Source organism: Syngnathus typhle, linkage group LG5, assembly GCF_033458585.1.
Source record: "Syngnathus typhle isolate RoL2023-S1 ecotype Sweden linkage group LG5, RoL_Styp_1.0, whole genome shotgun sequence".
NCBI classification, from domain to species: domain Eukaryota; kingdom Metazoa; phylum Chordata; class Actinopteri; order Syngnathiformes; family Syngnathidae; genus Syngnathus; species Syngnathus typhle.
The window spans coordinates 4,202,336-4,224,336 of NC_083742.1; the positions used below are offsets into that span (position 1 = coordinate 4,202,336).

General features: G+C 42.2%; 2 protein-coding genes across 5 annotated transcripts in view; one reads left to right on the forward strand and one right to left on the reverse strand.

The window, feature by feature from the left end:
* Positions 1 to 4,772, reverse strand: part of LOC133154018 (uncharacterized) — a 94,518-nt gene extending 89,746 nt beyond the window's left edge. Inside the window, exon 1 of the mRNA XM_061278398.1 lies at positions 4,625 to 4,772. Within this exon, the coding sequence (XP_061134382.1) occupies positions 4,625 to 4,693 (69 nt within the window). The 5' untranslated portion in view covers positions 4,694 to 4,772. The remainder of the gene's footprint in view (positions 1 to 4,624) is intronic.
* On the forward strand, positions 582 to 18,640 carry gcnt4a (glucosaminyl (N-acetyl) transferase 4a). Of its 4 annotated transcripts, none has more exons than XM_061278393.1 (4): positions 582 to 792; positions 1,459 to 1,504; positions 5,799 to 6,865; positions 18,032 to 18,640. In XM_061278393.1, exons 1-4 carry the CDS (start codon positions 729 to 731, stop codon positions 18,034 to 18,036), a joined length of 1,182 nt encoding a protein of 393 aa, XP_061134377.1. In that variant the 5' UTR covers positions 582 to 728; the 3' UTR covers positions 18,037 to 18,640. The 4 variants fall into 4 exon arrangements, with proteins under 4 accessions (XP_061134377.1, XP_061134376.1, XP_061134378.1 ...); XM_061278394.1 differs by lacking the exon at positions 18,032 to 18,640 and adding an exon at positions 1,040 to 1,249 and having other exon boundaries at positions 585 to 792; positions 5,799 to 8,244; XM_061278395.1 differs by lacking the exon at positions 18,032 to 18,640 and adding an exon at positions 1,040 to 1,180 and having other exon boundaries at positions 591 to 792; positions 5,799 to 8,244.
* The last annotated feature ends 3,361 nt before the right edge of the window (positions 18,641 to 22,001 follow it).

The window sequence follows — 22,001 nt, forward strand, 5'->3', positions numbered from 1 at the left end:
AAAGCTGACTTTGACTTTGATTATTGTTATTAACTAGCCACGTGCCCGTTTGTCCTCGGGGGTCACTACAAACAATGTGAAGTAGGGGCAAAGAAGATTCCAACATGTCGAATATCCCCGATTTGAGGTCGGACGCCCTTCCGATTGGTCGAGATCAGCCTGAAGACACCACACACCGCGTGATTATCGACTAAGATTATCTTTGGAGCATTACTAGAATCGGGGACAACCTACAATTGTCAGGAGGGGAGATTCAGAGCTAAAATCAGGCTGATAATCCTGCCATGTAAACCAGGCTTTACTTTAGCAGGGTTAATCATTTGATACCTGTATGCATTTGCATCTGGATTGGCCCTTGAAATCATCTTTAAAAAATTTAAAATGATTGCAGCAAAAATGAAAATGAAATGCAATATATTAAACAACACCTACTGTACGACTGAAACTAGTTTCCCGAGTGGAGGGGCCTACGTCATGCAGGTTGATCACCAGCTAAGATCGAAAGAGCATGGTGAATGTGTAGTAATAGTGTTGGACACAGTTCTGTGGTTGTGAGAGTCAGTGGGCGGACTGTTCTCGAGACTCCCTCCCCATCTACCCCCACCATTTTCCTTCCCCTCTTCCCCCCTCCGTCACTCTGCTCGAAACACCCTCCAGTCAACGATGGAGCTGCAGACATAGCAGACAGGACACACACTCGCCCTGTTCAGTCTAAACTTTCTTCACACATGGGGGACTTTTCCTGCTGGTTCGCCTCCCAATGTGCTGTCACACCAACAGACATCTATCAAGGTAACACTACAAAACTCACTTTGTTCGGTATTTTACAAATGTGCTCTGAAACCTATCATGTCATACATTCATCCATTTAAAAGTAATCAACTCAACTTTATTTTATAGCATTTGCACAATTGCAGCTGCAGCTAACAAAACACTTTACAGATTATCTGAGACTCAACATCAACAATACTACAAACATAACAAACCGATATTCATTTTTTTCTGCATTCTTACATGCTGTACGCTTTGTTGTTTGAAGCCGTTAGATGAATGAGGAGGCATTCTCAGTCTCCTTCCACCAGTTGATCAAAGATGTCATGACGTGACCAGCATGCATGACGTCGCTCACGTCTGCTACGAGCTAAATTTACAAGTAAACAAGCAACTTTAGCATCTGTTGGTGAGTAACAGACATTAGATTCAAGGCTATTAAATCGGTCACAACCTAGAAGACGCATAATTAATATGGGTTCGTTATGTTAATTCATTTAAGTTTCATTAAGTACTAAAGCGTGGAACTTCCAATGTGAAGTAAAAACTTTTTAACTGACAAGTATGTTTGAACGTTCTAACGTATTTGCCAGTCAAAGTTTTTACCCCGCCTTGTTAGCTCCACGCTTCCGTAATTAAGAGGTGGATCTTTCAAATTTAATTTCATAATTTTGATGTGTCATTAAGGGTTGTACAGAAAAAGTTTGGATCACAGTCTCCAGGACAGAGCAAGGTTAGTCTACTGTTTTTGTTTATTTACATAATATGTTAATAATATGTCGGCTATATACGTACTATATGCATTACACACACACACACACGCAAGCACACGCAACACACACAGACACACATGTATATTTATTTGGTCTTTGGGGTGCATCGATACAGTACATGTAGATATTTGTTTGATATGGTCGTCACGCACCGTAGCTAACATTGCATGTTTTTTTTAATGTTGCCTGTGAAATCATTAGGAGATCTGGAAAAAAAGATCTCCCCCTTTCTGCGTAGCGTCCTGTACTTTGCACTATGCTTACTGTCTGCTGTATGCACACTGGCTCAGTTTTGCTCCTCTTATTTATTGTGTTATTTGTTTATTATTTATTCATCACTCATTATTTATTTAATATTTATTGTTTGTGCCTTCTTGTTTTTATTTTGGGTCGTCTACTTGTGTGTCTATCGTGTGCTGTGTCTCGTCACCGTGGGATAGAGGAAACGGAATTTCGGTTTCTTTGTGTGTCTTGACATATGAAGGGATTGACAATAAAGCAGACTTTGACTTTGAAAAAAGTATCTGAGCAAGACTGGTCTTCAGGAAAAGTACTGTGTTACCTACATATCATATTGGTTAAGCTGACCATTGAGTGACTGACTTTGTAATGGCGTGAATCATGATAATTTAACACCTCAAGTGGCAATGATTTAATGCACAACTAGAAACAACGCCAAGTGTGAGGCAGACAGATTTCTGGCGATAAATTTGTTTGCATACTATTGAGAGTTCTTTTGGACAACAAAAATTGTTTGCCAACAGCCCAAAACAAGTGCATTTGATGGTATGTCTAAATGTCGAGTTTGTCACGTCAATGTAATCAAAGTCAAAGTCTGCTTTATTGTCAATCTCTTCACATGCCAAGACACACAAAGAAATCGAAATTACGTTTCCACTATCCCACGGTGACAAGACATAGTACACGACCTACATACAAGCAAACAACACAAAATAAAAACAAGAAGGCACAAACAATGAATAATAAGAGTGATGAATAAATAATAAATAAACAATAACACAATAAATAAGAGGAGCAAAACGGAGCAAGTGTGCATACAGCAGACATTCAGAATATAGCGCAAAAGTACAGGACGCTACGCAGAAGGGGGGAGAGAGTTCAGGACCCTAACAGCGTGCAGTATGAAGAGTATAATTCACAAGAATGCAAGATTTAGCCATAGTCTGTTTTCACCACGTTTTATCTGACGTTGTTTACTGTGCCCTCCGCCATGAGTGATCATAAAGTTAGGATCAATATTGTCGTTTCAAATAAAGAAACACGAAGTCATGTGTCTTAACAGCGTTTGATAAATCTGCCTTGTGTGAAGATTCCCTTCCCAGGTTATCTACAGTATACCGTATTTTCCGCCCTATTAGGCGCACCGGGGTATAAGGCGCACCTTCAATGAACGGCCCATTTTAAAACTTTGTCCATATATAAGGCGCACCGGCCTATAAGGCACATAAAATAGAAGCTTTACTGCAACAAACTAAGGTTGACTAGGGTTGCGGTATGCACCCACTAGCCAATAACCAACGAGCCCTCTGTAAACAATCGCGTTTCTCAAACGATCTCATATAAAATGATTGCAACTGACTAAAGTTCAATCTAACGCATTGGTACTACTTACCTATGTTTCCCTTCCATATCGATCCGTAGATTTACTCGAAACATTAACAGAGCAGCCTATTTTGACATGAAATAGCCTCGCGCGTATAGCAGCTATCGTTATAGCATTAGCCATCCGCAAAAACCCATGACCCTCAGCTCGCAATCTCCCATGAGCCTCAGCAAAGTGTAAACAATCGCGTTTCTCAAACGAGCTCCTATAAAATGATCAGAACTGACTAAAGTTCGATCTAACGCATTGGTACTACTTACCTATGTTTCCCTTCCATATCGATCCGTAGATTTACTCGAAACATTAACGGAGCAGCCTATTTTGAAATGAAATAGCCTCGCGGGTACAACAGCTATTCGGTGACGCCCCCTGACTACAGTTACCGTAATGTTGGGAAGCGATGCGACCTTGTAATTTACTAGTCGTACTAAAACGTACTAAAACATTTTGGCAGAGCACTGTGTACAACCAGTATGGATCAACAAGTTCATCACTTGAGCCATATATAAGGCGCACCGGACTAAAAGGCGCACTGTTGACTTTTGATAAAAATTTAGGTTTTTAGGTGTGCCTTATAGGGCGGAAAATACGGTACTTGCCAGGGGTGCTGCTAGGCAAAAAGCTTGAATGTGGCTCAGGCCCCTTCGTGCAGTGGTCTGCGACCACTGGTCCACGACCCCACTATCACTTGGTACATGGCTACACAAATATATTAGAAAAAACACGTACAAGTTCTGTAGCCGAACTCATGTTCCCCAATTGCATGTTATCACCACCGCAGGAATCTAACAGATGTTTGCCATTTATCTAAATATCAGTCAGACCATGAATCAGTCCTCACAGAAAAAAGGTCGTACAACTGATTTTACACACACAGACACAGACATATATATATATATATATGGTATATATACCGTAATTTTCGGACTATAAGTCGCGTTTTTTTTCATAGTTTGGGTGGGGGGCTGACTTATACTCAGGAGCGACTTATATATGTTTTTTTTTTTTCAAAAATCTTCCAAAAGAAATAAAAAAAAGTGAAACCGCGATAAACGAACCGCAATGTAGCAAGGGATTACTGTAATTTGAATTTCAAGTGACAACAGCAGCGCAACGTCGCGTCAGCAGCAGCTCATCGAGTCAATCTTTGTCCTTTATGTAAACAACCGCCGCGCTGCTGACACAGCGTCGCAACAACACGTGAGCAACAACAGGCTAAACGATAGGTATGCTAACGTGACATAAACACAAACTAAGAGCTGAGAACGGCCCTGACGTAAAATTCAGAGTTATTCAAAAAACTATTACATAAATAACACGTTAATAAAACCATCTGCGTCACTCCTGACGTCAGCCTCGTCGTTATTCCACAGATCTACTATATTGTAGCGTTAACAAAGTTCAAGGAAAGACGTGGGTTAGGTAAACGGCTCTTTATTTAACAAAACAAACTTACAGGCGTGTGGTGAAAGACAGCTCGGTAGAGTAGGACCGGGCGTGCGTAAAAGCATTGTCCGAGCCTCATCCACCGCCCCTGGACGAGTCGATCTTAGTCCTTTATGTAAACAACCGCCGAGCTGCTGACGCGACGTTGCGCTGCTGACGCGACGTTGCGCTGCTGACGCGACGTTGCGCTGCTGACGCGACGTTGCGCTGCTGACGCGACGTTGCGCTGCTGACGCGACGTTGCGCTGCTGACGCGACGTTGCGCTGCTGACGCGACGTTGCGCTGCTGACGCGACGTTGCGCTGCTGACGCGACGTTGCGCTGCTGACGCGACGTTGCGCTGCTGACGCGACGTTGCGCTGCTGACGCGACGTTGCGCTGCTGACGGCAGCGTGCCCATTTACCGTGACTCACCCAAGACGGTGGACAGGTCTGCACGTCGTCAACCAGCTAAAGCGATCATCTAGTGTTTCTATGTATCTCTATGAAGCCAAATCCCAAAGTAGTAGTAGAAGAAGAAGGCAAGGCTGACGTCAGGGCGCACGCGCGGCGATGTTGACAAAGGACGAGGAATTTGATCAATGGATTTAATGATTTAGAGTGCACAGATGGTTTGATAACATTATTGCTTATATAATAGTTATTTGATTTATAATTTATATATCATTATATGGGCCTGTGGAATATTTTGAAGTGCAAGAGCCGTCAGCGGCGCGCACGCATTGTTGACAAAGGACGATTGATGGATTTAATGAATTGGAGTGACGCAGATGGTTTTATTAACGTGTTATTTATGTAATAGTTTTTTTAATAACTCTGAATTTTGCGTCAGGGCCGTTCTCAGCTCTTAGTTTGTGTTTATGTCACGTTAGCATAGCTATCGTTTAGCCTGTTGTTGCTCGTTCATGACTGTTCTTGGTGTTGGATTTTGTCGAATAAATTGCCCCCCAAAATGCGACTTATACTCCGGAGCGACTTATATATGTTTGTTTTTTTTCGCTTTTTTGGGCATTTTATGGCTGGTGCGACTTATACTCCGGTGCGACTTTTAGTCTGAAAATTACGGTGTGTGTGTGTGTGTGTGTGTATATATATAAAGCTTTTAGTGGATTGTATGTCATTGACTTATGTAGGCACGTGATTAGATCAAATGTTTATCTTTGTCTTTTTTTAACCTTTTCTAGAATGAAAGTAAGATGTGGCTGCTCCATATTTAGAGTGAGACACAGGTACTTCCTGTTTCTTCTGTCTCTGGTGGCAGTGTGTTTGCTGAAGCTGGTCTACCTCAAAGTGACAGTGTGGGAGAGCACCTATATTGACCCCCATGGAATCACTGGCAAGCTATCTGGAATTCACAGCCACATGTATGATGTCAACTGCACCGCTATCTACGAACTTGACCCAGTGGAAATAGGCAAAGCTCTTGAGTTAAAACAAAAAGTTCTTGTTGCAGTGGATGACGAAAGCACCGTAAGTCTGACCTCGGACTGTCCAACCTTTTTAAAAACGAGACATTATAATAGTGTTGCAATTTCAGCGGTAGAGCACAACTTTCCGCTGGCTTATTCCCTGGTGGTGCATAAAAATGCACCCATGGTGGAGCGTATTCTTCATGCCATCTATGCACCTCAAAACATCTACTGCATTCACTATGACCAAAAGTCTTCTCCAACATTCATTAAGGCCATGGAGAACCTCGCTCATTGTGTCCCAAGTGTGTTCATTGCCTCAAAACTAGAATCTGTTAAATACGCCCATATTAGCAGACTTAACGCCGATCTCAACTGCCTTTCTGACCTACTGAGGTCAGAGGTCAAGTGGAAATATGTGATCAATCTCTGTGGCCAAGACTTTCCACTCAAGTCCAACAATGAACTTGTAAGAGAGCTGAAGCAGCTGAATGGCAACAACATGCTTGAGTCCAGCCGCCCCAGTAAGCTGAAGAAACAACGCTTCAGCTTTCATCATGAGCTAAAGAATGTCCTGCATGAGTACCAAAGTATTCCTGTGAAAACCGCTATAGCCAAAGATATTCCTCCACATGGAATCATGGTGTTCATTGGGAGTGCATATTTTGTCCTGTCGCGGGAGTTTGTGAATTACATAAGCAACAACAAAGTGGTGAAAGACTTTTTGGCATGGTCAGCAGACACTTATTCACCGGATGAACACTTTTGGGCCACCCTTGTCAGGATGCCAGGAGTACCAGGTCACATTCCCAGGTTAACTCCAGATGTCACAGACTTAAAGAGTAAGACACGACTTGTTAAATGGAACTATTTAGAAGGGCATTTATATCCACCCTGCTCAGGTATACATGTGAGAAGTGTTTGCATCTATGGAGCTGCAGAACTTCGTTGGCTCCTCAACGATGGTCATTGGTTTGCTAACAAATTTGACCCTGACGTTGACCCAATCTTGATCAGTTGTTTGGAGAAGAAGTTGATAGAACTGCAGCACTACTACGCACAGAAATTACACTGAACATCTGAACTTGGTGGAAACATGCCTCAAAGTTTTTAAACATGCGTACATAACTGTGGAATGTACTTCTCATTGTCATTTTGACAAAAAGTATTTAAAAAATGGAAAGTTTGTAATGCAACTTTCTATATGTGGTTGTGCACTCCTTTTAGCAATACAAAACATGATGACTACCATTTTTTTCCATGTATAATACGCACCCTAAAAATGGCATGTTGATGCTGGAAAAAAGCCTGTACCCATGTATAATACGCACCCAAATTTACCGTTTTTTTCCGTGTATAATGCGCAAAATTTAACTAATTTATTGTCCTAAAATCTGGGGTGCGCATTATACATGGGTACAAATTTAAAAAAAAAAATTTTTGTTCCACGTCTTTGTCGGTCAGTCCTGTTGTTGGTTTTGTTGTACCATGATTTTCTTAAAAAAAAAAAAATCTTTTTAAAAAAAAAAAAATCTTTTTTAAAAAAATAAAAAAACATTGTACCCATGTATAATGCGCACCCCAGATTTTAGGACAATAAATTAGTTAAATTTTGCGCATTATACATGGAAAAAAACGATATATATATTGGTGCGGCGCATCTTCCAAATTCACAAACACACTGAACTAGACCAATGATCCCGCACAGAAATGACGATGCATGAATAATAATGTAAATGACGTTATGCACATTTTTACACCGAGCACAATGGCGCCAGTCTACCAAAATAGACCCCAAAGTGTGTATCCGGCACGAGGTTGAATTGATACATTGTTGACTTGACAAAAAGATAATTTATTCACCCTGTGAGGTTAATTACATTTTCTCAGCAACTACATCCCAACAATAGCAGCAACCATCAAATAAAAGGGACAAAATACTAAAGCAACATTTGAGGGATTGTCAGGAAGATTTTACATCAATCTGAGCCAAAAGAAAAGTTAACAGAGATTCAAAGTGTTACTTGTTGTGCCACGGCAGTAATAAAGTATAAATATTGTAAATATCCGCTTCAATGGTCAAACAACTGGTGCCCATCCCAATATTGATTAAAGTTCCTCCCACTCTCAGACCTGAGATCAGTCACATGGCAACACACCTCCTCCATATGATTTTCTTTGTCCTTTTGTTGATTGCAATAAAAAATGTCCTGTTCTTACATTAGTGATTCACTATGTTGTACTTGAGAGCCAGGACATAATATACAAATTGAGCCTCTTGATTAACTCTTAGGTTTTATAACATACCTATGATTTTCGTTACAGCTTTGTGGGTCAATTTGCATCTGAGTAAGCGTAAGAACTTGACCTAGTGGAACTACCCCCTCTGTAGAAGCAATTGTGTCATCAAAAAAAAGTTTGGCCCATTGAGGTGTGGCACCCTCTCCACTAAACAACTACACGACTCTCTAAATTCACAGTTCTATGGAGATTTATTCTTACCATTGTCCTCACTCGTAAAACATAAGCGTAAAAGTCACTGAGCTCAGATAGAGCTATGACAACGCCAGCCTTTCTATTTTTGCCAGCTTCTTACAATAGACAATTCAATGAGGGGACGGATTTCGGCAGGCAGGTGAAATCCGAGTCCCCCCTGCCCCCATCCACTCTCATTTTCTGCAGGTATAAAATGAACAATAACAATCATTCATTCGCTGTAGACTGGCATTTTGGAAATGTTCCAAGCTCTTTCTTTCCCTCTTCCAACATAAAGTCTTTCCATTTTATTGTAGTTATAATTTTATTTTATTAGGGTTAAAAAGTCATAATCCGTGGCATCTCTAAAACAGCTTTACTAGCATTGTTTTGTACTGTGGAGTTCATTAGATGAAAGGTTGAAGACCTTATTTTCACTTTTGGCCTCCTAGTGATTGATTGATTGATTGATTGGTTGGTTGGTTGGTTGGTTGGTTGATTGATTGATTGATTGATTGATTGATTGATTGATTGATTATTTATTGATCCCCAGGGGTGGGGAAATTCAGGCCCCAGCAGTATCCATACCACAGAGTGGGTATACAAAAGACACAGATGGCATGAGCGCAACTCAATAGGCTCTCATAAGGCTGCCACACAACGGCGCCACAAAGAAAGTCAGAAAGTGCTCAAGATAAAAGCCATCACAGCAAATCAAAGCTTAAAGACAAAGGAAAAAAAGTAACAGCGGCCAACCAGCACCCCTCAATACAAGAGAACACCCCAAAACACACAATGGGGGGGGGGGGATGTTAATGGGACGTCAAACGCTGCGTGTTCGTTGGGCTTGGGGGGGGGGGGGGGGGGTTTGCAGCCATTTGTGGGGACTCGGGGTAAAAGTTTTTCTTTGCTTGATTTCATTTGTGTGGCGGGCTCCATCTAGTATTGAAACTGAAAAGCGCAACAGAGTTGAGCTCAAGCTTCTTGTGCGGGCCATATTCAATTACCGTTTTTTTCCGTGTATAGCGCGCAAAATTTAACTAATTTATTGTCCTAAAATCTGGGGTGCGCATTATACATGGGTACAAAAAAGTTTTTTAATTTTTTATTTTTTTATTTTTATTTTTTTTTTAAGTCCCAATGATCGTCACACACGAAGGGAGGCAATGCGTCCCATTTTTATAGTCTTTGGTATGGTCTTAACTAGGCTGGATGTCATTTTTTTTGTTGGCGTTGATTTCGCCGACTGCCCATAAACGCACCACCGCGCTCCGTGCGCGCATGGGACAGCAAACGAGCAGGTGATCGAGCAAGCCTTGTCTGATACGAGAGCATTGCGGTCGCATGGAGCGTGTTTGAAGTGAACAGCAGAGAAGAAAGGAACAAGGCAAAGTGTTGTGAAATAAAATGCACAGAACGGATGCGCAAGACACGTCAGCTATATAAAGAGCGAGAGTTGTTTTCTTCCTATTAGTTTCAATTCACAGTTTAATTAGCAGTTTCAATCAGCAAATAACAAAATGCGTATTACAGGTAATATTTTATTTCACAACACTTTGCCTTGTTCCTTTGGTCTCTGCTGTTCATCCTAAAACACAAAGGCGCTCTTTAAGCAATGCGACAGTGAGCGCCCGGCGCGCTGCGGTTGCGCGACCGCACCAAATTAAGCTCCCTGCGCAGTGCGCACTGAGGTCCACTTAAATTTTAGAAAGTACATCAGGACTTTAAAAATATCTTCTAAATTTCAGCGACGGCTCTGTCACAATAATCGATCAGCGCGGTGCAGTTGGGCGGTCGGCGGCGCGCTACGGTTGAGCGTTCTCTCTCGCACTCTCTCTCTCGCTCTCTCTCGCTCTCGCACACACGCGCACACACGCAAACCGGATATCATACGGAGGACGCCATTACAGATGCGCAGAACGGATGCGCAAGACACGTCAGCTATATAAAGAGCGAGAGTTCAGTTCTCTACCTAAATCCGTATTACAGGTAATATTTTATTTCACAACACATTAATTTGGTGCGGTCGCGCAACCGCAGCGCGCCGGGCGCTCACTGTCGCATTGCTTAAAGAGCGCCTTTGTGTTTTAGGATGAACAGCAGAGACCAAAGGAACAAGGCAAAGTGTTGTGAAATAAAACATTACCTGTAATACGCATTTTGTTATTTGCTGATTGAAACTGCTAATTAAACTGTGAATTGAAACTAATAGGAAGAAAACAACTCTCGCTCTTTATATAGCTGACGTGTCTTGCGCATCCGTTCTGTGCATTTTATTTCACAACACTTTGCCTTGTTCCTTTCTTCTCTGCTGTTCACTTCAAACACGCTTCATGCGACCGCAATGCTCTCGTATCAGACGCTTGCTCGATCACCTGCTCGTTTGCTGTCCCGTGCGCGTACGGAGCGCGGTGGTGCGTTTATGGGCAGTCGGAGAAATCAACGCCAACAAAAAAAATTACATCCAGCCTAGTTAAGACCATACCAAAGACTATAAAAATGGGACCCATTGCCTCCCTGCGTGTGTGACGATCATTGGGACTTAAAAAAAAAAAAAAAAAAAAATTCATAAAAATTGGGTGCGTATTATACATGGGTACAGGCTTTTTTCCAGCATCAGCATGCCATTTTTAGGGTGCGTATTATACATGGGGGCGCACTATACACGGAAAAAAACGGTATGTTTTCAGAATTTGCTGCGGGCCAATAAAAACTGGACCCCAACTGCGGCCCGCGGGCTCTGACTCCTGTCCAGAGGACCATCATTGACACCCTCCATCAGGAGGGTAAGACAAAAAGAAATTTCTCAAAGAGCAAGCTGTTCACAGAGTGCAGTTTCAAAGCACATCTGCAAAAAGTCAGTTGGAAGGGGGAAATGTGGCAGGAAACGCTGCACAACCAAGAGAGATGACCGCAGCCTTAACAGCATTGTGAAGAAGAGTCACTTCCAGAATTTGGGGGAGCTTCAAAGACAGTGGACTGAAGCTAGAATCCAGGTATCAAAAGCCACTGTTCACAGACCTGTCCGGGAAATGGGATACAATAGCCTGCGGGCCGTAGTTTGGACACCCCTGTTTTACACCCACTATCCCTAAGAGAAGGTCATGTTTTCATCAGCAAGAATAGCAACATAAGTGCTGGTCAAAGTCGAAACTCCCCGTGAGCCTATGCTGTTAAAGCATAATGGGGGCCTTGTCTGTGCATAGCCCCTGGTGCCAACCAACACTTCACTAGATGAGCTAAGTGACTCAATAACAGAGTACTGTCTATGACAACTTCACATATATTGGCTTAATAATACAACACTGACTTGGAAATATGGTACATTTGAGAATTCACTTAACAATCAAACAGTCAAATGAAACACAATGACTTACAGGACTCCTCTAAACTTGTAGATTAAGCATACTGTGGTGGAGTAAACATATAGTATCACATGATTAAACATTACATTTATATACGATACGTGTGTGGGTGCGTGCGTGCGTGCAAGTGTGCGTGTGTGAGAGAACGAGAGAGAAAGCGTGAGAAAGAGAGACAGTGTGCTAGACCAGGGGTGGGCAAACTTTTTGACTTGCGGGCCGAATTGGGTTCTAAATTTTGACTGGGGGGGCTGAACCAGGAGCAGATGGATGTTGTGTTTGTGTGAAGTAATATAAATGACATGTAAAGGTCATTGCATAAAAGGTTTTTACTTTTAGTAGATACTAAAGCATGGATATTAAAAAAAGCTTTTTGAAAACAAATGCATTTATTAACAGCATTAAATAAAAAACTACCAAAAAACTACTATCAGTGATTCCTATTGAATACGACAGTTATGATGAATAACATTTTCCATCACTTCAGCGCCTGCAGGTCAGATTTATGAAATATGTTTATCTAATGAGGTGAAATCACATCCAACGGCAAACATTCTGACCAAACACATCATCTTGAAGAATCAGTGAAAGAATACATCTAAATCAAGTAATAAAGAAATCAATAGTATTGTTGGTTTCCCTATTTTGCTAGTGCATCATAGTCTTGAGTAAAATTTGTTGTGGTAATTCTTAGGATAGAACCGAGGTGTCGGTCCGTTAACCTAGATCTGTGACGGGCTTTGTTGACAGTCATGTGGCTGAACGTCTTCTCACACACGTAAGTCGAGCCAAATTGTCCACTCTTTTTTAACATTCGGCACTCAGTGTCCACCTTTCTTTTCTTCGGGCCACTCATTTTAATGGAATGATTCCAGGGGAAGGTTTGTGGGTGGCATTAGCGTGAAACTGTATCTGAAAACTCGAAGCGCGCGAATTACGAGAATATTGACGTCACATCCGACACTCGGAATTCGGCACTGATAGATGAAATTACTACGTACTACTGAGTACGCACACGCACTTGTGAGTGTGCACCGAGCTTTCTGACACGGCTCCCGGGAGTAAATGCACGGGCGGGCGCTTCCCCATCTACTGGGGAAACATAGTAATTGCAGGGAAAATGACCCAAAAAAATTAATACCGTTTTTTTCCGTGTATAATGCGTCCCCATGTATAATACGCACCCTAAAAATGGCATGCTGATGCTGGAAAAAAGCCTGTACCCATGTATAATACGCACCCAATTTTTATGAATTTTAAAAAAAATATATATATATATATATATATATATATATATATATATATATATTTTTTTTTAAGTCCCAATGATCGTCACACACGCAGGGAGCCAATGGGTCCCATTTTTATAGTCTTCGGTATGGTCTTAACTAGGCTGGATGTAATTTTTTTTGTTGGCGTTGATTTCTCCGACTGCCCATAAACGCACCACCGCGCTCCGTGCGCGCATGTGAAAAAGGCGTGCGGACGTGAAAAAGGCGGCTCTGAGAGACGTTGAAGAGGAATAAAAACACCCTTGGAAACCAAAACTTGCCCCTCGTCGTGACTCGAAGCCGCAACAAATGTTTCGGATTTGTGTAGGGTACATTGTGACAGACAGAAAACGAGCAGGTGATCGAGCAAGCGTCTGATACGAGAGCATTGCGGTCGTATGTTGTACCATGACTTTCTTTAAAAAAAAAAAAAAAAAAAAAAAATTTAAAAAAAAATAAAAAATTTAAAAAAAATAAAAAATTTAACATTTTTTGTACCCGTGTATAATGCGCACCCCAGATTTTAGGACAATAAATTAGTTAAATTTTGCGCACTATACACGAAAAAAAACGGTAATACAATTTATTCAGGTTTGGCGGGCCGGATTAAACGGCCCCGTGGGCCGGATGTGGCCCGCGGGCCGTAGTTTGCCCATCCATGTCTGTGCTAGACTGTTGTAGCTCCCAACATGTCATGCTTTGCTGTCTATTTCCTGATGTGAGCAAACAGCAAGTGACAGCAAGTCTTTATTACAGTACAATCTTACAGGGCAAGCGTTTGTCCCTGCGTGGTTAATGTAGTGTCAAATGCGATGCAGAAAGTTATCAAAGCAATAGGCAGGCAACCGGGAATATTTAACATGTACTCGTTCATCCATTCCATGCTTTGGTCTCAAGTAAATTATACTCCACTTCAATGTTTTTTATTTATATTTAAAGGACGAGAGAACCACCTAATTTTTCTTTTCCTTTACTGTCGTAAGCAACATCAAAGTTCTTCCTTTTTGTTCATTTTCACAAGTGTCACCACATTGATGATGTATTGTTTATTGTTGGTTCGGATCCCTATGGTCTTTTGCTTCAGCAATAGCTAGTCTTCCTGGGTTGATGATCAGCTCATCAGCAAGCTTTGGAAAAGCCTGATAAAGATCCTGATGATTTGAATCAGGTGTGTTGCAGTAGGGATGTATCTAAAGCAGGCTGGATAGGGGCTCTTGAGGACCGGACTTGGGCATCCCTGGAGTAGACAATACAGGCAAAATGGAAAAAATAATAATTGAGGCAATCGAAAACTGATGAAGGGCGGCTCGGTGGCACACTGGTGAGCACGTTCACCTCACAGTTCAGAGGGTGCAAATTTGATTCCACCTCCAGCCCGCCCTGTGTGGAGTTTGCATGTTCTCCGTGTGCCTGCGTGGGTGTTCTCAGTGCACTCCATCGAGTGCGGGGGGCACTGCGGGGTCGTTTCCAACCGGCAATTTTGGGTTGGATATTGAGAATAGCGTGAGTCGGTTGTTCAGGGAGGAGTCTTTTGACCTGGCCATACCAGTGCAGCCGACGTTGTGCTGCCAGGTGGGATGCTGGGGGCTGTTGGGTGCATTCCCGCAGCACAGAGTTGGGGACTTTATCTGTCCATTTTATCCCCTTTATAGTGCGCAGTGCTCTAGTGTCAAAGCCATCGATTCTGGCAGCCTGGGTCTTGTTGAGAGGCCAGGTTTCTGCTCCGTAAAGGAGGAGGGACAAGACTGAGGAGTTATATATCCTTAGTTTGGTCTCTCTTGATATGAAGTGATGTCTCCACAGTGGTTTCCAGAGTGTTTTCATGGTAGTGGGTGCCAGAGTCAAAGTCAAAGTCAGCTTTATTGTCAATCTCTCCACATGTCACAACACACAAAGAGACCAAAATTACGTTTACTCTATCCCACGGTGACGAGACACCTAACACGATAGACATACATGTACGCGACACAATATAAAAACAAGAAGGCAAAAAGTCAAACAATCAATAGTAAGAGTGATGAGTAAATAATAAATAAACAGATAACACAATAAATAAGAGGAGCAAAATGGAGCCAGCAAGCATAGCGCAAAAGTAAAAAACATCATAAACAAAAAGGCACAAACAATAAATAATAAGAGTAATAATAAATAATAAATAAACAGATAACACAACAAATAAGAGCCAGTGTTTATACAGGTAGTACAGACAGTAAAAGTACAGGACGCTACGCAGAACGGGGGAGCGAGTTCAGGATCCTAACAGCCTGGAGTATGAAGCTGTTTGAGAGTCTGGTGGTGCGGGAGCGCAGGCTTCTGTACCTCTTCCCAGAGGGCAGAAGCTCGAACAAAGAGTGAGCGGGGTGACTCACATCACTCACAATCGTGGTCGCCTTGCGGGTGAGATGGGAGGTGTAAATGTCCTTCAAGGAGGGGAGCGAAGCACCAGCAATCTTACCAGCCGTGTTCACTATGCGCTGCAGGGCCTTCAAGTTGTAGTCAGTGCAGCCGCCACCCCAAACAGCAATACAGCTGGAGAGGACGCTCTCAATGGTGCCGCGGTAAAATGCAGTCATGACGGCCGGAGGAGCGCTCGCTCGCCTGAGTTTCCGCAGGAAGTACAGGCGGCGCTGGGCTTTCTTTGCCAGTGCTGCGGTGTTGGTGGACCAGGATAGATCCTCACTGATGTGCACCCCCAGGAACTTGGCGCTGCTCACTCTCTCCACCACAGCACCGTCGATGGTCAGCGGCAGGTGTTGGGTGTGACCCTTCCGGAAGTCCACAACAATCTCCTTGGTCTTGTCGACGTTCAGCAGGAGGTTGTTGTCCCTGCACCACGTGGTCAGAAGGTCAACCTCCAGCCTGTATTGAGTCTCGTCTCCCTTGGTGATGAGACCCACCAGAGTCGTGTCGTCAGCAAACTTCACTATACGGTTGTCGCTGTAGGTTGCAGTGCAGTCATGCGTCAGGAGGGTGAAGAGCAGTGGACTGAGCACGCAGCCTTGGGGGGCCCCCGTGCTCAGCGTGATGCTGGCGGAGATTTTGTCGCCAACACGTACTACCTGTGGCCTCTGACAGAGGAAGTCCAGTAGCCAGTTGCAGAGGTAGGTACTGAGGCCCAGCGCGTCAAGTTTGCTGATGAGGCGTTGTGGCACAATGGTGTTGAAGGCAGAACTAAAGTCCACAAACAGCAATCTCACATACGAGTCCCTTCTCTCCAGATGGGTGAGGGCCGAGTGGAGGGCAGAGCAGATGGCATCCTCAGAAGACCGTTTGGCTCGGTACGCAAATTGGAAGGGGTCAATGGTGGGGGGGAGGACGGATCGGATGTGGTCCATGACAAGCCGCTCAAAGCACTTCATGATGATGGGCGTAAGTGCCACGGGGCGGTAGTCATTGAAGCAGGACGGAGCGGGTTTCTTCGGCACAGGTACGATGGTGGCAGCCTTGAAACACGACGGGACGATGGCCTGCTGCAGGGAAGTGTTAAAGATGTCCGTGAAGACATCCGTCAGCTCACCAGCGCAGTCCTTCAGCGCCCGACCGGGGATGTTGTCAGGGCCCGCCGCCTTACGAATGTTGATAGCGGCAAGCGCCCTCCTCACGCTGTCGGCGGAGAGGCACAGGGGCAGCTCGTGTGAAGGGGGAGTGGCCTTCAGCGGGCAAGTGCTGTTCTGAGCGTCGAAGCGAGCAAAGAAGCGGTTGAGGTCATTGAGCAGACGGACGTCACCTTCACAGCTCTGCGTCTCCGATTTATTTCTGGTATCTATTTATTTATTTATTTATTTATTTATTTATTTATTTATTTATTTATTTATTTATTTATTTATTTATAGGGCCTTCGGGCCTTTAAGGTGTGGCGAATAAATACAATAAAGTAAAAAGATACAACTGGCACAAAAACAACTTCAATGCAACTTTACTAGCAGCGTCGTAACATTGTCCAAACAACAAGTATATCCACTGTGCCTCGAACACTCTTTGACTCTGGTCGCTATGGTAACGTTTAAACATGGATGAACAAATAAGATTGTGCGGACCGGTGTTGTGCTAGATTTGGTTCCCCCGTGAGATTTTGTTCCCCCTGCCGTGGGAGCGCGCACACCTTATTTGGAAAGCGAAAAACCGATGTCGTACGGCGTCGCACGGCGTCAGCACTATGTTGTTTTCAATAAAAGCATGAAGAACTCACGTTTGCGTCAGTCAAATTGAATTTTTAGAAAGGATTATTCTCATTTGATGTCAAAGTCAAAGTCTGCTTTATTGTCAACATCTTCACATGCCGAGACACACAAAGAGATCAAAATTACGTTTTCCCTATCCCACGGTAACAAAACATATTACACGATAGACATACAAGTAAATAACGCAATGTCTTTAAATTCATCCGCGTTCTGCCATTGAAGCGGGGTGAGTTCAAAGACCAGTCGTACAGACGGAACACTCAATCACTTCACCAAAAAGCAACAATATAATTACGTGAGCTCTTTGCATAAACCTCGATGCAAAGAAACTCCTCTTTTTGGGTACCGTTACATCCTACAAGGAGTATATATTACAAGGAGATTTTCTACTTAATTGTGATCATCATTCATCCATCCATCCATTTTATTACTCAGGTATTTTCAAAGCAAATTAATATTGTTGCATTTATCAATTTGCTTTAAAATGACAGCGCTATATAATTAAAAGCTGACACTATAGCAGTGCTTCTCAAATAGTGGGGCGCGCTATATTAGAGAACAATAAATATTATTTATTGGTTATTTAATTTAATATTCTGTATGTTTATTATTTTATTGTATTTTTCAGCATAAAATCCTGCAATAACATCCTGCTCCCCACACCCTTTTTGAATTGTCTACACTATTTGTACTATGTGTCCTCTCTGCATCCATTGCAGCCTGATCATCCTGGAAGAGGGATCCTCCCATCTGTGGTCTCTTCTCAAGATTTCTCATTTCCCGTAGTTGGAGTTTTGAGTGTTTCCTTGCCCTCCTGGGAGTTTAAGATCAGGGGATGCCTGAGAATATTTGTCGTTTTTCACACGTCCTGAGTGTTGTTAGTCACCTAAATGTTGAACAGAGGCTGTGATGTACCGAAGTCAAATTCCTTGTTTGGCACACCCAAACATGGCAAATAAAAATTCTTGAATCTTGAATAAAATGGCAGTTGGCCAAGAATGTTTATAGTTTAAATAATTCTAATTAACTTTTTTAATTTCAGGCAAAGTGATGCACATTGAACCTGTTCTGTTAAAGTTATTCTTCATTGTAAGTTGATCTTTCTATTTTTTTTTATTTGGTTTGTTTTCTTTAATGTGTGTGTGTGGGGGGGCAAATGTTTTCTTCTCCCTTGTGGGTGCATCACAGAAAATGATTGAGAAGCACTGTGTTAGAGCAGGATAGAGCCAGCCTGACACATCTGGGCCGTATACTCATACAGTGTTCCCTCACTTGCTGTCTTGCTATCACTCGCGGGTGATACATTCCAATAAACTTTTTAAACTCTTTTTTCAGTCTCCCCACTTTAATGTTAAAACAAATTTTAATATCAAACCAAGAAAACTTGAAAGCAGACATTTTTTTAATTGTGGCTTTATTTTTCAAGGGGGGGGGGGGGGGGGGAATATGTAAAGCTTCCTGGCCCTGCGTGACAAAATATACTTACTTACTCCCAAAATCTAATCTATGTGGAAAAATTGTGGCCTACTCTACCTTGCAGAAATTCTTTCACTGAAATTTTATTTAAATTTAGTTTTGTAGTTGCGTATTTAGCGCTTGGCTTCACTGTGAGTACAGTTGGAGAATATTATTTATTGATTTGATTTAATTTTGCAATGGTGCAATTAGTTGGTCAACCATGTTTACAGTTTAAACAAGGATTTATTTATTTTTAATTTCAGGCATTGATGCACTTAAAATCTTTTCTGTTGCAGACTTAAAACACGATTTGATAAAGTTATTCTTTGTAAGTTTGACCATATGTCTTTCTTTTTTTCTTTAATGTTAATAAGGATAAAATGTTATGCAGAGATGGATAGTCACGGTAAGGAGTGGGGGGCGCGAATAGTTTTCTTCTTGCTAGGGGGGGCGTAACAGAAAATAATTGAGAAGCACTGCACTATAGCAATGTCAAACGTGTTCATTTGAGAAAAAGCCACGCACGTTTTGTGATCAAATCTTTCATAACGAGAATGATTTGAGTGAATTGATTTGAATGAATAATTGAGAAGAAATTTCTGTTCTGAAGGCTCCTTTTGTCCCAAGCAAAGTGACAAATGGTGGGTAGGGGGGATAAAAATTGTAACACGAACTCTATAAAAAATGTCAAGCCGTGAGAATTTGTGCCCCCCTCCCATTTTGAGACGGTGAGTCCTGGACATCGGCTGGCTTTTTTTCTATCTTCCTGGGGGTCTGTTCAGGTAGTGTGGCAAATTTGAACAGGTTCCCTCATTCCTAGGCCAAATTACATGGGGGAACACATCCTCACGGCTGCCCCGTGACGATATGTTCCCCCCCCCCCCTTATTTTGAGAACGGTGAGTGCTGGAGTCCAGCTGGGTTTTTTTTCTGTCTTCCTGGGGGTCAGTTCAGGTTGTGTGGCAAATTTGAACAGCTTCCCTTATTCCTAGGCCAAATTACAGGGGGGGAACATCCTCACGGCTGCCCCGTGACAATATGTTCCCCCCCCCCTTATTTTGAGAACGGTGAGTGCTGGAGTCCAGCTGTTTTTTTCTGTCTTCCTGGGGGTCTGTTCAGGTAGTGTGGCAAATTAAAACAGGTTCCCTCATTCCTAGCCAGAGTTACAGGGGGGAACATATCCTCACGGGTGCCCTGTGAGAATATGTTCCCCCCCATTTAAAATGGTGTATATGTAAATAAATGATTTGTGCACTGATAACTATACAATATTGGATGTTAAATAAATAAATAAACAAATAAATAATAATGCTTTCTTTCCTTTGTTGGTCAAACAATATTGTCTTAAATTCAAACTTGTCACCAAAGCAACCATTTTACCCCACCTTGTAAGTGCGCACTTTGTGTCATTTCGCCATTGTTTTCTGACAACAATACGCTGCCGCACAATGGACCCAACTATTTACCAACAGATTATTGCCTACAAAACAAAACGTGAATACCCAAATGGTATTACGAAGAAGGAGAAGTACGTATTGAGAAGAAAAGCTTATTTTTACGACGTTGAGGGTAAGATACACAATGTACATAAATCAAGCAAATTAGATCCAGAGACGCACCAAAAATTCACATTGCAAAACCTGCTAATTTCTACACTAGCGTTAGAAACTTAAGTTTTAGAGTACTTACTCTATAAGACAAATAATTGAATTATAAAATGTTGGACACAATTTATATAACACACCTCACTATGAAGGAAATTGTTGAATTTGTTGAGTGCAACTCAAGCTATGTTTCTTTTCCAAGTAACTATTTCTAGATCTATTGAGTAGATATTTGATAAATTATCAAACTAAAGTAACATATTTGGTTGTAGACCCATTGAGTGAACATTTGATATATTATGAAACTAATGTTTTTTTTTGTCCAAGTAGCAAATTTGCAATTAGGTGTATTGAGTGAGTACTTAATGAATTACCACAAGTATGGTGCTAATTCAACGTTTTATTTTTACTTCTACTCAGGAGGGGAGCTGTATTATTGCTGCTTGGTTGTCTGTGATGCTGAAGAGGCAAATTAAATATTTAAGAGTTTTCATGCCAGCCCGGCAGGGGCACACTCCACATTCTTTATGCACTGTAAACATCTGACATTGTATTTTTCAGTTTGCAGAACATCTTCTTTCAAATGAAGAAATAGAGTTCTCAGCAAAGCCACATGATATAAATAGGTACAGGCTGCAAATTGCCACCACACTTCTATTAGAGACTGGTAAGTAATATGCACCCAAGAGATGTTATTGCCACCCAAAGAATGGTCCTGACTGTGTTATCAATGCTATATACAACTCAGTTCAGTTTTACACAGGGAAGTACTATAGCAATTCTTCTGTCTTTGTTTTCACAAATGATTTATCTGACTTGTGCTTTGTTTGTGGGAAGCTACACATGACACAGACAACAGATGGGTAATTATGTCAGGTCTTGTTAACTAATGCATGTGATGATTACCGTTTTTTTCCGTGTATAATGCGCCCCCATGTATAATACGCACCCTAAAAATGGCATGTTGATGCTGGAAAAAAGCCTGTACCCATGTATAATACGCACCCAAATTTATTTTTTATGTTTTTTGTTTTTTTAAGTCCCAATGATCGTCACACACGCAGGGAGGCAATGGGTCCCATTTTTATAGTCTTTGGTATGGTCTTAACTAGGCTGGATGTATTTTTTTTTTTGTTGGCGTTGATTTCTCCGACTGCCCATAAAGGCACCACCGCGATCAGATGAAAAGAGAAAAGTGACGTGCGGACATGTGAAAAAGGTGGCTCTGTATGAGAGAGAAGTTAAAGAGGAATAAAAACACCCTTGGAAACCAAAACTTGCCCCTCGTCGTGACTCGGAGCCGCAACAAATGTTTCAGATTTGTGTAGGGGGTACATTGTGACAGCAAACGAGCAGGTGATCGAGCAAGCGTCTGATACGAGAGCATTGCGTTTGTATGGAGCGTGTTTGAAGTGAACAGCAGAGACGAAAGGATCAAGGCAAAGTCTTGTGAAATAAAACATTACCTGTAATACGCATTTTGTTATTTGCTGATTGAAACTGCTAATTAAACTGTGAATTGAAACTAATGGGAAGAAAACTGAACTCTCGCTCTTTATATAGCTGACGTGTCTTGGGCATTCGTTCTGCCATCGGATCCATAGTGCGCATGCGCAGTGATACTGCCT